General features: G+C 41.2%; 1 protein-coding gene across 2 annotated transcripts in view; it reads left to right on the forward strand.

The window, feature by feature from the left end:
• POLE2 (DNA polymerase epsilon 2, accessory subunit) overlaps positions 1 to 15,818 on the forward strand; it is a 20,540-nt gene continuing 4,722 nt past the window's right edge. The window contains exons 1-13 of one of the 2 annotated variants that reach the window (XM_075104390.1): positions 1 to 157; positions 2,115 to 2,215; positions 4,536 to 4,611; positions 6,047 to 6,124; positions 7,360 to 7,453; positions 9,452 to 9,526; positions 10,419 to 10,502; positions 11,057 to 11,113; positions 11,520 to 11,568; positions 12,152 to 12,224; positions 12,817 to 12,989; positions 15,107 to 15,196; positions 15,399 to 15,453. In XM_075104390.1, coding sequence (XP_074960491.1) covers positions 90 to 157; positions 2,115 to 2,215; positions 4,536 to 4,611; positions 6,047 to 6,124; positions 7,360 to 7,453; positions 9,452 to 9,526; positions 10,419 to 10,502; positions 11,057 to 11,113; positions 11,520 to 11,568; positions 12,152 to 12,224; positions 12,817 to 12,989; positions 15,107 to 15,196; positions 15,399 to 15,453 — 1,073 coding nt within the window. In that variant the 5' untranslated portion in view covers positions 1 to 89. Of the gene's footprint in view, positions 158 to 556; positions 607 to 2,114; positions 2,216 to 4,535; positions 4,612 to 6,046; positions 6,125 to 7,359; positions 7,454 to 9,451; positions 9,527 to 10,418; positions 10,503 to 11,056; positions 11,114 to 11,519; positions 11,569 to 12,151; positions 12,225 to 12,816; positions 12,990 to 15,106; positions 15,197 to 15,398; positions 15,454 to 15,818 lie in introns of those variants that run through there. The other variant, XM_075104391.1, reaches the window with a different exon arrangement.

Here is a 15,818-nt window from a genome sequence, read left to right on the forward strand (position 1 = left end):
GGCGGGGCCGTCCGGAGGCCTCCGCCCGCCCCGGGGCAGGGCCAGGGCGGCGGGGGCGGTACGGGGCCGTTTGGCGCCAAGCGCCCGTCATGGAGCCGGAGCGGCTGCGGCGGCGGCTGGGCTCCGCGTTCCGGCTGCGCGGGCTCCTGCTGCGGGCGTGAGTAGCGGCGGGGGGGTCATCTCACACCTCCCTCAAGCCCACCTCCCGCTTTCGGGGTCTCGCGTGGTGGCATTTGGTCAGGGACGGGGCCGCAACCCGCCCTCCCCGCATCGCCTCCTCGGGGATGTGGTAACGCCTTTCCCTCCTCTTCCCCCTCCCCCCCCCCACCGCACTGAGGCCTTCGGAGTCTCTCCTCCGGAGCGCTGTTGTTTTGCCCGTCCTGCTGCTGTGGGACTCGTCCCTCCATCTCTACCCACCACCCGACCCACGGCAGCGCCCACCCTGGGCACCCTCCCCAGGGCACCCTCCCTGATGGTGGTGCTGGGGCTTCTCTTGGGTTTTTTTTTTTGCCAGTCGCTTATCCTGACAACTCTGGGATCTCTTTCCCAAGTGGCACTTATTGTGTTCAGCATCTCTTACTAGAGGAAGAAATGGTATTTCCAAAGGTACATAATAACATGTGTTAGAGATTGGGAGGTCAAAGAAAAGTGATTTCTGCTTGCAGTGGAAAGTGTCAGGATTTATAAGAGTGACTGGGGCTCCATTGCTCGTATTTTTCCTTTCACGATTGTGCATTAATATTAGTTCCATTTTGTTTCTGGCACGGATGTGATGTGATTATTTTAGACGTCCTGGCAATTTCATTAGTGAGGAGTCCAAGTTCAGAGCTCCTGACTCCCACAGTTAAATGAACTGAGACATTTTGAAGGTCAAGCTGTTAACCAAAATGCCAGTTTTGATTGGCCGACAGATGACATTAATAAGAAAATTGTTGTCTTTAACTGTGAGACTCTAGTCCAAGGATGAGGGAAGAAGTGGATTTCTGATTCTTGTGTTATTTAGAATTAAAATTATTCCAATCTCAGAGATAGTGATAAACTGGAGTGGGTCCTGCAGAGGGCTGTTAAGGTGGTCATGGGCTGGAGCTCGTGGTGTGTAAGGGAAGCAGGAAGAGCGGGTTTTGCTCAGTCTGCAGAGAAGTGGGTGAGGATGATCCAACTGGCTAACAGGGAGGAGGCAGTGCACAGAGAGAGGCGAGGGGCAGCACACACAGATTGCAACAGAAGAAATCCCAGTTGCCCAGTTCTAGTCTCCTCAGTTCAAGAGAGACATTAAAAAAAAAACGAGAGGGTCTAGCAGAGGACCACCAAGCTGGTTAGAGGGTTGGAGAACTTGATGTGGAAAAAATGCAAAGAACTGGGGTTTGTTCAGCTTCAAGAAGGGAAGGCTCAGGGGCATCTTATCCCAGTCTTCCTAAAAGGTGGTTATAGATGAGACAAAGGTACTTTCTTCTCAAGGATGCACAGTGACAAGGCAAGACAAAATGGCACAAGCTTAAGATAAAATCTTCACTGTAAGAACAATTAAACTTTGGAGTAGGTTGACTAGAGGAGTGGTGGAATCTCCCGCATTCGAAATACTCAAGACTTGGCTCAGTGCAGCCCTGGATGACATAATGCTTTCAGTAGGAGGTTGGACTGGGTGGTCTCCAGAAGTCGCTTCTAATGTGGACTCTTCTATAATACTGTGAAAAAGTTGTTCGCAAGGAGAGTAGTTAAGCACCAGGACAGGGTCGAGAGAGGTTATGAGATCTCCATCCTTGGAGGTGTTCAGAATTTCACTGAACAGCGCTATGAGCAATGTGACTGCTCTGTGCTGTTAGAGCAGAAAGCTGGGCCGGGAGACCTTAGAGGTCCCTTCTGACATCCGTCCTTCTATGATTGTGTGAAGATGAGGTTCTCTGTACCTGCTTCTTATCCTAAATGATTTCAATCCTGATGAGTTTTTTTCTTTGACTTAAACTAGTGCAGTATTATGCAGTACTAAGTATTTCTACTTTTTTAATCACAACCCATTCAGTGACTATGTGCACATCTGCCAAAATTGGCATAGTTTGTATAAACTGCATCGAATATTAATTGCTTTTTGAGCTGACTTTCTTCATTGGAATTAGGGATGCTCTGAAGTATCTTACCGAAGCTCTTCAGTCCGTCAGTGAAGTAGAACTTGACAATCTAATTGAAAATGTCATTGATGCCATTGAAAAACAGCCTCGTAAGTAAACAATTTATTTTTCTTAAGCTTGCTAAGTTTATCTTACGCTTATAATGCTATCTGTGCAAAGACAGAGTTACTGGCAGCATATGCATTAAGGTGTCATTCTAGTCTGGCAGGTCGATCAAGATAAATGTATTTGTTGACTTTTTGTTTTGTTAAATACTGAAGTTTGTAATGTCAGCAAAAGATAGTATAATTTTGCCATTTAAAAAGTTAGCAGCCTGGTACCTCCTGAATTTTCCAAGAGTAGTGAAATTTTTCAACGCCAGTTACTATGAGTTTGTATGGACATCTTTGCTCTGAAACTATAATTTTAAATATTAAAATAAACAAAAGAAATAATGAGAAATGAATTCACTTGCTATTCAGTAGTCCAGGTCCAGAAAAGGGTTAGGGCTGTTGACAGCTATAACCTGAGGAGCCTGGCTGTGACTGTAGGAAGGACAGTTGCGTTCATTCAGAGATCACTGCCCTCACATCCAAGTGAAGTGGGGGATGCAAGTGTACTGGTATAATGGTCCAGCATATTAACTTAAAACAACTCTGGATTTTAATTGTCACCTGGATGTTCTCTGAAGCATCAAGGCAGATGTGGGTGTCCTGTTATGCCAACCTGATATCGCAGTAGTAACGTTGGGCAGAAGGTGCTGATAACAGTTGAGGTGCTGTAGCACCGGAGGAGCTGTACCGGCTGGGTGTGTGGAAGTACATCAAATTCTATAAATTCCAAAGTCCAAAAGTGCAATCCAGAAAACTCCTGCAAAATGACATAAAAACATGAGACACTCAAAAGTGTTGAACTTTTCGTGGTAAAGTTCTCAAGACCCGTTTGGTTCTGAGCATGCCTGAAACTCCATCATCTTGGCAGGAGTATTTTGTCTGGGGACTGCCTCCTGCTTAATTGGGACACTATGTCCTGAGGTACACAGATCCAGTGTCCCTGCTCCTAAGCGCCGTGAAAGGCATGGGGTAGTAGCTCAAAATATACCTGACACTGTCTCACGGCACAAAACATAGGAGTTGTGGCACCTTTAGTTAAAGAATATGGCTGATGGAGGTGGCACTGATGCCTGACATACATGTGTGTTTACTGATTAGAGCTCATGCGAACTAGGAAACTTGGGCTCACTTCCAGTTTTTGGCTGAGAAGATTAAAATCCGTATAAAAGTGATCTGAAATACGTACTAGGTCTTAGATGAGTCCAGGAAACCTTCCCAGCCTATCCTGTTTAAACCAAATTAAATCAAGGGTGGGCACATGCTTGATTTGTAGTTTTACTAGAGCACAGACTACAGAAGTTATGGGTTTATGTTCTGGCTCTAGCCATGGGATAACAGATCATAGCAATCAAACAGGGAATAAAAGCGGTTTGAAGAGCCGGTCCTGATCTAGCATAAGGTCTACTGGTACGAATGAACGCATCTGTCTTTTTGGATAAATTTGAGTCTTGAGAAGCTCTAGGGCCAATGTGTAGTACATGCAGTCAGCGCACTTGCCAACACCAGTCTTTGCCCAAGGCGGAATTTTGTGCTATAAATTCCCATATTGCCCAGCTAACATCCATGAGTTGTCTGAGGTCAGGGGTAGAGATGCAATTCAGATATGGTGGTCTCTCCTGTCATCCCTGCTAGCTCCCTTTTTGCTCTGCTATTCATCGCTGCCTTACAGGAATTGTCATTTTAAGTCCCATGCCCTGAATAGGGTACTCTAGGGCAGGTTTTCATGTACTAGTTTCTGTCCCAAGAGCCCAGCAGTTAGGCTTGGAAATGCTGAGCAAGTCCTTTTGTGAATCTGCATTGACTGGTCTTCCATTTAAATTCAGCAAGACATTAGCATTTAGAAATATTTTTTAATTTCAGTTATCAGTTTAAATCCCTAAAGACAACAATGTGCCTGTCTCCAAAATTGTACAAAACTGTTTGAATACTTATTTATGACAGCAATCTGTGTGATAATGTTCTGGAACAAAATTAACCTCCAGAATGTGAAAGCTCAGATCTAACACATTTGTAGTATATTAGGCAGCTTTGCATAAACTATAATTGTCTTGTTTTCCATGTTTAGTGAATTAATGGTGGGCACAGTATGTGCGTGGGTTATTTTTTTTGCTAGAAATGTATCCTTCTGGTAAGAATATTAAGTGATCCATTTGTAAAGAGAAAATGGCATTTAGCTTACTGAAAATATTCGTATTTCTGTAATATATTCCTCTGAGAAGACAGGACCGTTTTTTGTAAAATATTTGAGACCTACCTACTTTCTTACTTACTACTTCCCATAGGCTGCAGTTTTAATCCTTCGAAATTTTCTTTTCAGTGTCATCTAATATGATTGAACAATCCACAGTGGAAGCAGCTGTCCAAGAATGTAGCCAGGCATCGGATGAAACCATGTACGGTGACATCATTTTTTCATTTGAGGTTTATGGGAGTTGATATGCATGCCCTTATTTCTTCTTGGGAAATAAATGTCAGGCGTTTTCTGCAGTGCTGCACATGCAGTAATTGCTTTGTGCTTTTGTCTTCCTGGTACTGTCTTTGAAGGTTAGTAATGTTCTTTCTTAGAAAATTTGTTCTCATGGGTAGGCCTCCAGGGGATTCTAAATATAATGCTGACATTCTGGAATTAAAGTGCTATAGTTATGTGTTACATGTGGCACAGGTTGAATATTAACCAATTAAATAAACCAATAGTTACAATGCAGTGAAAACTTGTTACTTCTTTTCATTTCTTTGTTTCCTTTTCTCTAGTTCAGAATTATCTAATGTTATTTTTGTGCCTTTCATAAGATACTTCTTTTCTGAAAGCACTCAGAAAAGTTTTTCTCCGTGGTGCTTGTTTCTGCTTTTTTGTATGGCAGGCCTGGTTTTTGAAAACCGTGATTGATTTTCACTCTCTGATAACAAAGCAATTACCTGAGTTTCAGAGAACTTTATCTGTGATTGTGATGAATGCGTTTCCTTTAGTGTTTACGTAGTGTATTGACACCGTAACTCAAAGCATGAATGTAAATGGTTTGCTAGGCATGTCAGTTAGATACTGTGATCCCACAGTTTCTCAGTATGAAGCAAATTTGTTTTATACTTCTCTCCTTGTCGCTGGAACCTTTATGATGCAGGTGGTTTGAGTGTGACTTTTCTTTGTGGTGCTTTATATACTTAATGTATTTTTCACTCCAGAAGTGAAGAGAAATCTGTATGTGCAGATTCTCGGTACAAGGTCTTGAAGGGAAAAGTGCTGCGGGTCACGGGGCCAGCCTGTAGAGCTCTCTTGGATTATGTTGCAGAAAGCTTGAAGGCAAAGTTTTGTAAGAAATACACTCTGAAGCCTAAGAATTCAGTGTCTGATAGGCAATGATGGTTGTCCTGTGCTTGTAAGCCTTAGTGAAGGTTCATGGCATAATTTAATCTACTCTGATGAAATTGATCCAATTACAGTAAGAGGAAAATGAGAGGCATCAGAGGAGAGAGCTGAACCAGTAAATATAATGGGATGGATCAACTCAATTAATAGTCTGAAGAGTTGTGCATATCCATTGTTTAAACTTACTCACATTAACCATGCCAAGGCTGTTCCGTTGTCAAAAAAGATAGCAGAGGATGGTAAGGGAAGGGGCTATATCCCTCTGTCATTTCTAAATGAACTTCTGAAGAGTTTCGATTTTTGAATTAGAAGATGCAGTAGTATCCGATAGGTAGAGTGATGTGGGAGAAATGGTGATAACGCAGGGTGAAAGTGAACAAAACTAATATAATTTTATTCAACTTGTTCTGTTACTGTTTGTTTCATCCACTTCAGATAATGTTGTAAATGCATTCTTATTTCAGAGAAAATGTTTTCAACATTATTGGAGCCTTTGATATTCCACGTTATATTTATAATTCAGAAAGAAAGAAGTTTCTACCGTAAGTCTTGCATATTTGAAGTTTCAACTGCTTCTTGTTTTAAGGAAAAAAACTCTGTTTCTGTATGGTTAAAAGTCTGTTTTTTAATCTTGCCCTCTAGGGTCTGCTTGTCTCAAGCCTGAATGAGAAAGTGAGACAATTTTGTTTCTTAGTCTCTAAAGAGCTAGTCAGACTCCATGACAAATGCTGGCTCACAGATAAATGTACCATTGGGTTTTTCCTAGTCCAGTAGGCTGAAACTGAAATGGAGACCTGCATCTCCTGTGGCAGTGTATTCTGTGCTGCCTATGATGTTACTGGTTCTGGAACTTCGGTGTTTATCAGATAGTAAAATGTCCAACCATGTTTATGCCTTCTAAGGAATAAAAGAGACAGTAAGGCTAAGGACATACATCACTAAATGTAGTTTGTTTTTTCTTTTTTCTGCATTTGGCTGTTTAATCTTTTTTAATAAATTTGGTCTGTCTGTTGCATGCATTTGTTTCTTAGACTGTAGCTTGCAACTCCCTGAAGCCCTGGGGGGATTTCTAAGGAGAGCTACAAAAGCTAAAAAAGAAAAATCAGGAGCAACTGGTGATTCCGGAGGTTGGAGAAAGGAAGAAGTAATTGGAGGAATTGGTTGTAAATATTTTGCCAGCTAAAGAATTCACCTTTAACAGCAAGCGGCCCAGACTGCTAAGCCAAAAAGAGGCCGTGCTTCTGAAAAGCTTGAAGTGGTGTTAGCTGAGGAATGGATAGTCGAGTTCATTGTGAGGGGTTGCTGCGACCTTCGTGTAGCGTGCAATTCATATTCTAGCCTTGGTCCATGATTCTGCCAGTCCAGCAAAAGCAATGTGTGTTTTCAGTAGGAGTTTAATTCCAGGAATGCTTTCTAGCTTTCCATGCTTTTGGAAGCAGAGAACTCCATTAAAAGAATCTGCTAACCAAGAGGAAGAAAATACTCTTGTTCATGGCCATTTAAAAGACATAACTTCATTTTTAAAAACTGATTTCTGCAGAGTCCCATTCAGGTGGAAAGATAAATCTCAAGGCTTGTGAGTTAAAAGGAAATTAAATGGATGTAGCTTTCAAAATGCAGAAACACAGGATCCCTTGCAGAAATCTTCCTCATTGAGTAAATAAATTATGCAATAGTCTTATAGCTGTTGCAGCCTCCTAGAACTTTTAGGTCAAAAGTAATTTTTGTGTATGGAATATACCTTTTTTTAATCTTGATTGTGATAAACTTCTTGCAGTCTGTCAATGACCAACTTTCCTGTACCAAATTTATTTGGAACTGCCAGAGATAAAGCGGAGTTGTTTCGTGAACGCTACTCCATCTTACAGCAGGTCAGAAAATGTTTTGCTTTGTTTAACAAAACACACGAACAAAATGGAGTTTATATTCATACATGTACAACAGTGCTTTGTGTTGAGGCGCTTTTGTGAGCTACAGTTTAAGTAAAATCTGAATATGAACAGGTTCTGTACTAAGGTTTATCAGTCTCCTCAGCTGTCACCATACAGCATGATCAATTCAGGTGTTTCTGCATTTCATCATCATGTTGTAAGAGGGGATTATATATTTTTATGTGTGTCTTGCTCTTTTCCCTCTGGTTATCTGGCTCTGTGCTGTTTGATTAGCATGTCATTGTATGTCGTCCTTGTTGAGGTAGTGCAAACCTGAAGCCTTGGGAAGCTCTTGTTCAGGCTCTCCTTGAAGCATTGAAGTTCACTTCTGGTTTAGTTAATTTATTAATTTTCCAGTTTTCAAAATGCCCAGTGAGAGCCAGCCATCCCTTGTCATCTCTTGGTGGCACTTGCATCTTGTCTTGTGTTGTGAGCAACTTCAGAACAGGATTCCTCAACATGATTTGTTCTGCGCCACCATGACAGTAGGTACTGACGGCAGCTGCAGGTAGTGGCTCTGGACCAGGCTGTGCACACAGCCGGAAAGAGTCAGTCCCTCAGCACTCACTCTCTGATTATCCTTCAGAACAGGTTCACAACCCTGTTCTTTCCTTTACTCCGCTCACCCAATAAGTTGGGATCTACCCCCCCAGGTCACCCGCCTGCTTACTCCGTGCTGTGCTCTGCCCTGCCTGTGTTGTGCAGCCCAGTAGGAGCAGCGATGGGATGGGGAGTGAGTTGCTAATCAGATGATCTGGTGGTTGATTTTCAGGTGTCTGCACTAACTGCAGCAGGCTGGTCCACAGCACAGTTCCCACTCGGTGCTGGCTGGTGCTGCACAGGCCTATCTGCCCCTGCGCAGCCCTGGCCTGAAGTGTGAGCGAAGTGCCTGGACACAGACAGACAGTCAGCATGGCTTTTTGTCTCTGCTGCCCCAAAGGCAGCAGGGAGGTGTCCAGCTGCCTGTGTGAATCACTCGTCCTTTGGACTGTGTGGTAGTTGCGTGCATGGGGTCAGAGAGCAGCAACAACTCTCTATCTACCAGGGGATTTGCTGCTGCTAGGGTTATGTGTGCTGCAGTTTTGGAACCTCTGCCCTGGAAGACTGGTTAACCATTAATTGAAGAAGCTTTAGCTCATACAAACAGTGATCAGGATTAGTGAAACCTGCTGGAATTGGCATGCTCACACAAAACAGCAGCAGGAGGTGTCCATAGAGTATATCCTGAAGCCTCCTTTTCCTAGACTGTATATTGCTATTGCACCTCTTTGCCTGATGGTTTCACACAGACTCTCTTTTGTACAGGTTTTGTGTTTGGTTGTCGTACATACTCCTTTCTGATCTCCAGAAAAGTGAAGGTTCAGGTCACTGTGTGGGTGAAGGCTGCTGACAGGAATTACTGTGTGTGTTGCAGAGGCTGGTAGCGATGGGTTTGTTCCAAGGGGAGGCTTTCAGACTGCATGAAAACAGTGAAAGAAGTGAAAATCTCTATGATGTATTTTCCTCATGCTCTCTGCAGCTTATCTGTTAGTGTAGGTTGCTCCTGTTATTAAAACAAAAAACCAAAAATTGTTTACTTTTAATAGGCCCTGCCCTGAAGAGAGAACCTGTTCTTTTCCACATAGTTAGCATTTAATACCGTTTACCTTCCCTTGCTCTCTCGCCCCTTCCTTCCCGGTAGTCAGAAATAACTTCTTTTAAAAGCATTACAGATGCTTTGCTGTTACTTTTCAGGCTTAGTTTTATTGTCCAGTACTGATCATCTGTTTCTTAGAAGCAAATTCTTGTCAAAAGAATGGATTATGTTCAACAAATTAAATGTTGCTGAATAAAATAGAAAACTTTAAAAAGTATTTTATATAGTGGTTGTAATGAACTGGCTTTTTGACAGTGCTCATTTGTTTTTAAACTGGATTACTTCAATTTTGGTTTCTGCAGAGGACTCATAGACATGAGTTGTTTACTCCTTCAGCAGTCGTTGCTCATCCTGATGACAGTAGGAGTAAATTCCAGGTAAAAAATCTGTTTTTTTTTTCTTGCAAAAGGAACCGTACTTGTGTTACACTTCAATGCAGTAATAGTTCTCCAGTGACATTTTAGTTTTACATCCAATGTGGGTAATCAATGGAAATGAGTTATTTTCGCTCATTTTTAGCCTGTGTGTCAAAAATGCAGTTATTTGGCTCAGATCAGCATGATGACCAAGCCACTCAAATGCAGCTATAAAGTGCAAGAGAAGCGTGGGTTCCTGAGGCAGAGCCTGAGCTGAGTTGAGCCTGCATCTCCATCCAGGGTTTATAGGCATCTTTCTCCCTTGACTGCTTCCTATCCTCCCTGTCAGCAGTGGCAAATGCATTCCTTATGCCGGTGCTGTAGGAGGATTGTGTCTCTTAACTGCAGCTTGACAGACGAAAATAAGTTTGTCCAGAAACCGCAGATGGCATGCTGTGTGATATCACCTGCATAACTCTGGAGTGTGCTCTGTCATGCACCTAAGGCTCTGTGGTTAAAGTAATTAGTGTTACTGTGTGGGCACGGGCTGGCCTTGTGGTTCAGACTGGATCCTGCTGAGGATCCAGTTACAACCATTGACATTCTTAGGCAAGTGCAGAAATTGCTACTTGTTCTTTTCAGTTTTAATCCGGTTGTAAGCAGAGTAATCACAATAAATATTTACTTGCTAAGCAGTTCTTTATGCTAGCAGGTGTTACAGAAATCTTCCTAAACTGTGCTACATTTGCCATTCAGAAATGTGTCCCTGATTTCTCTGATGAGCCTGTATTGTCTCATGGCTCATTTGTGTATCTGTGTAAACACATGTGCTGTGTGGCGCTTTGCTTGCTCAGGAATAGATATACGGAGAGTCTGATTTAATTCTTATTTGATTTGTTGCCTTTGGTTCCAGCTTAAAACAATAGAAACCCTATTAGGCAACACAACTAAAGTGGGAGAAGTGATTGTGCTTGGGATGATAACTCAGCTCAAGGAGGTAGGTTGCTTTTTATTGTGGAGTATCTAGGTCACCATTCATTCAGTGTTATATTAGAAAATGAGACGGCTTAAATCTCTCACCACTTTCTCTTTTCATATAAGACATTGGCAGAACTCACATCAATGTTAGTGGTGCAAGATCCATTCCTGAAGAAGACACTTTGCCAAAGCACTTGATGCTAGGGTGTGAGAGAAAGTGTCTTTGTCTTCTCACTGCAGAATTTTGTAATGCTTTATGTAGCAACCAGAACCAGTTACATTTTTTAGGCATGCCCATTCTTGAAATGCTGGAGCTTCCAATGACTGTGTTTGGACTTGCCATTGCATTGGACTGTGATTGTAGAAGAGGGGTGCAGCAGCAATCCAAACTGCAGCGGCTCAAAGGGAAGGTGCTAAGATACACTTATTATAAACCATGTTGTCTTCAGTTCTGCTAGTGTGTTCTAAGCTTACAACATTAAAACAAGCTAAATGCTGATTGGTAGATGTTTCTGATTGAAGTATTTATGTGTTTGGGTATATCTTTCTTTATTAATTAATCCTGGTTTTTAGGGGAAATTTTTCTTAGAAGACCCTACAGGAGTCGTCCAGCTCGACCTTAGTAAAGCAATATCCTTTTCTGTGATGTAAGAGTTGAAGAAATTTCCTATAGACCTGGAGAATTTCAGATTGAATAATAAACCAATACTGACCATTAAAAATTATGTATTGAGACTTGCAGCCCTGTCTTCCTCCTTCTTTTTAAATTACTTGGTTGCTGCAGCTCAGTGCCCTTTCACAGAGTCTGTTAGGACAAGGTTAGTATTCCTCCTAGCGGAAGCAGAACGTGTTCCTGTTTGCAGACTGCTTAAGAGTTTACTTGCTCAGCTACCAGGTGATCGCCTAGCTCTTAAGGCAGCCTATGAACTTTCAGTAGTGTCCAAATGTATTACACCAGCTGGAAGGTGAACTTTGGCTAAAGAACTAGTTTAAGAGTCCTGTTCTAAGAAAAATATATTTCTTAACCTTACTGCACCAGTTCCACAGTGGCTTATATACTGAATCATGCTTTGTTTTGGCTGAAGGTAAAGACTATTTCTCATAGCTTGTAATAGTTATTCTGTTAATGGCTGTTGCTGCAATTACATGTCTGCCAGAGGTGGCTGAACAGACAAGTCTCATGTTGATGTTTTGAAGCCTTGGACATGTTTTAGCAAAATTATGGTCATTTCTGTTTGTAGGATATTACTCTGTGCAATATACATAATCCCAGTCTGTTTTCTTATAATGTAATTTATGTTTAAAATTTGTAAAATAAACTAAATAGTTAAGAGCAAGAATGATAGTGGGGACAAGTATGACCCTATTACTTCGTTCCCCTAACAGGTGGGACAGTTCTCAAGAAAGGGTGTGGTTTGATGGAGACTCTTCTGGGGCAGGACCAGCAAAAATCATTCCTGTTCCCCTGCATTCTTACTCTGTTTTTCAGCCAGATAGTTCCTGCTCTGGTTCACCACTAAACAGCGTGGGGACTGGTGCCATCACGAGAGAGGGATTGATGGAGGCTGGGACTAGCTATGCAGCACAGCTGCCATCTCTCTGACTAATGTCTAGGACATGATGTTGTTAGGAAAACTAAAGGTTATTTTGTTGTTCAAAATCTCTTAGGTTGGTATGAAGATGAAGTTTTTCATGTGAACGCTTTTGGATTTCCGCCTACTGAGCCTTCTGCTACCACTAGGTATAAAACTGACTTTCGGCAGCCTCACTCCATATTTTGTTATGGGCTTCTAAGTGCATTATTATTTTATAATTTCTGTGACATTAAACTATGCTATTCTTCCCCCTCCCCAAATGCTTCAAAATAAATACAGTTTTAAGGAAACAATTCTGGGACTTCCTGGTCTACTTGGGCCAGTACTAAAGCCTGTAGCGTTAGCAGAAAAACCCTTCCAAAGGCCCTTAGATTCTGCATATAATAACAGTTGGGATCTAAGCCCTTCCCACTTGCGAAACTAGATAACTGATACAGGAGAATAAGAAATTCCTTGTTGCTCAAGGAGTGGACTGGGGGGAGAACTGAGGATAAATCTTACCCTGAGATGATATGTTAAATTATGGCAGGACAGTGTCCCTGCTATATATCGAGGTGACCACTGTATCTCTTCCTTGGTTTCTCCATGAAGTACTAGATGACTATTGATACCATCTGAGCTACCTGTCATAATAATAATAATAATAATAATAATTAAAATGGCTTAAGTGAGTCATAATCAAAACTACTAACTATTTGGGAAGAAAACAGAACTAACTTGAATATTTTAATGATGTAGAGGCTTCTATGGGAATGTAAACTTCTTTGGAGGGCCTTCTTCAGCTTCAGTAAAGGCTTCTGCAAAACTAAAGCAGCTGGAGGATGAAAATGAAGATGCCATGTTTGTATTTCTTTCTGATGTGTGGTTGGACCAAGCAGAAGTACTGGAAAAGCTTCACACAATGTTTTCGGGTAGGTGAGAACTGCTTTGACTCTGAGCCTTGTTTTAGAGAAATTTTTACCATTTTCCTTAGTCCTTAGCAGCATCAATGGGTGGAGCTGACAAGCACAGCGAGGCAGTCTGATGCCTAGCTAGTCCTCCATCTCTGGCTGTGTCCCCTCCTTGGCATGGGCTGGAAAATCTGAGCCCATGGTGAGTAATTCAGGGAATACCCCAGCAGAAAAGTAATTGCCTTTGCTGGAGAATTAGTTTTATGCTGGTTTAGCTTTGTGAACTTTTCATCATCTGGTTGCTTACGTGAGCATCCCTGTCCAGGCAGGGGAGACTGGACAGCATACCAACTGAGAGCAAGACTGTTCTTTCTAGGATCTGCTAAGTGTCAGGCCAACTTTATTGTCAAACTGTGATCTAAATATGACCTTTCATGAAACAGTGGTTTGTGTGGCTTTTTTTCAAAAGTAGACTTTTAAATGAAAAAGTCAGGCAACAATTTTTGAGTCCTGTTATTACTGTATTGCACATTTTTAATGAACTTCCATTTGAGAAAGCTAGAATAAGCCCAACTGTTGAATTTTTTTTGGTAGGATCCTACTGAACCCAAGCCCAAAGCCAGTGAAGCTTCACTCTAATTTTAGTGACAGCTATTTGTATTTCACGGTTGCTATTATATTTCTTTTGGATCTTTCTCTAACAGTTTTAAAAATTGGATTGGATTATATTTTTGCAAGCTGATACTGCCATTTTCTAAATCACTTAGTACTAATATTGTTTTGGACAATAGCCATCTTATGTGCTGTGACAAGAATGTTTCCCTTGCCTGTGAAAGTTCTTCCTAGGCTTAGTTTAAAGAAAACTTCTTACTTCATTGGAGATCAGTGATCCATCGAATGCTTTCTGGTTCTACCAATGAAAAAATATCAGTTACTCTTAAAATATGAACTGTTTCTTCCACGCGTCATTACATTAGTAATGCTGACAACATTTGAATAGCAAGCATCTGCAAGATCTGTGAATTGCTTCTTTGTACTCCAGAGCAGTTTTGGAACAGCTTGTCCTGTCTGTCTTAGGTAGAATGCACGTGTGAGAGGGTGGCTGCTTTAAAAATAAGCAACATAAAATTAAGGGTGGGAAACTGCTGCCACTTAAAGAAAATTGGACGCAAATTACCACACATATACGGAAGTTACAAAACCAGTTCACTATCGTGATCAAAGTTGGTGAGATCCTTGAAGCAAACTGAGCTTGACCTAAGATTGCATATGATGAGGTAACAAAGGGACTTTGGTCAGTGAGGTTAATATACTGAACTCATCTGGCAAAGGTACATACATTACATTTGCCATTTTGAGACTTTTTTTTTTAATAGGCAAATAATAAGCTTCATAATTATGAGTAGCAAGGAAAAAACATTGATGAGCCACTCCTCTGGAATAAACAGTTCTGTCCTATTTACCAACTGGATTGAAAAATAGTGAAGCAAATCCAAGTCTTGTGCTGCATGTTAGGAATATGAAGCGTAACCTGGAGCGCGAGATGAATGCTTGAGTAGGTGTTTTTATTTTTCTTTGAGGGATGGGAACTGCGTTTCTTTTTTCACTCTTCGCTATAAAGCATGTGTTTCTGGGTGATTAGTGATACTGTGAGGATTCATCAATTTCTTAAAATGCTCAAGCAGTTCCAGTTACTGTTGCTTTATAAAGCCAAAAAGTGAATTAAATGTTGGTAAAGCCCTTGAATTGGAACGATGGCTGGAGGTTAATAGTAATCCATTGCTACCTACTCGCTATTTTTCTTTTTAAGGAAAGAGTGCATTTTAAAATTGTATTATTTATTATAATTGTACTTTGTGTAATTATGTGACTGGGTCAGTAGTTGGATGCACACAAACAATGTTTTTGGAACTGGGCCTGTAAATAACAGGGCTCCCTTGAAGTGACATTTGTAAATTGCCAACATTCTTTTTAAGCTAACAAAACACTGTATAAAAAAAATAGTTCAGGTGTATTAATAGCAGCAGAGCTTGAAGTGCTGTTTTGGTTTCTGCCTTTCAGGGAATGTGCTGGAGGCTGAATGATGACAGGTACTGAAGTGAATGGATGTTATACTCACAGATACTCTGTTTTCCCAGGTTATTCCTCTGCACCTCCAACCTGCTTTTTCTTTTGTGGAAATTTTTCATCTGCACCATATGGAAAAAATCAAATTCAGTCACTGAAAGGTGGGGAAGTCTTTATTTGCAGTTGGACATGTACATTAAATTAAAATAATGATGGCAAAACAAATTAAGAGAGCAGAAGAGAAACCCTTATTTTCCAAGTGACACATTTTTAATGTACTGAAGTATAGGGGTGATTCATATAATGTGTGTTTATTTTCTAACCAGGTGTTGTATCATAGATTTTTTTTTTCCCCGACTCTAGGTTCTTTGAAGGCTCTTGCAGATATTATATGTGAATATCCCAGCATTCATAAAAGGTACACAACAAAGTGCTATGAAAAGGGAGATTTGTTTATTTGGTGAAACCTTTGCTTTAATTATTTAAGAAACTAACAGATACGATGTTTCCTCATTATTGTGAGCCAGCTATGAGCAGATAGCAAGCTGGTCTTGTAACAGACCTGTAAGTTTGTTTTGGGAGCAGTGCAGGGTTTTGATTTTCTTTAAAATAGCTTGGTCATGGAAGCTGCTATTGAGTGAGCAAAGGTGAAGCTGCCCCACTCTGCAACATTTTCTGCATGGATTAGATATCACCCATGTTTCCCCCAAAGTGCTATTTGGGTGAGCCTTTTTTTGCCTGTGGAATTCCCTTGAAATCATCAGGGTTCTGCCCAAGCAGTAC

This window comes from Phalacrocorax aristotelis, chromosome 9 (genome assembly GCF_949628215.1).
Source record: "Phalacrocorax aristotelis chromosome 9, bGulAri2.1, whole genome shotgun sequence".
NCBI lineage: Eukaryota > Metazoa > Chordata > Aves > Suliformes > Phalacrocoracidae > Phalacrocorax > Phalacrocorax aristotelis.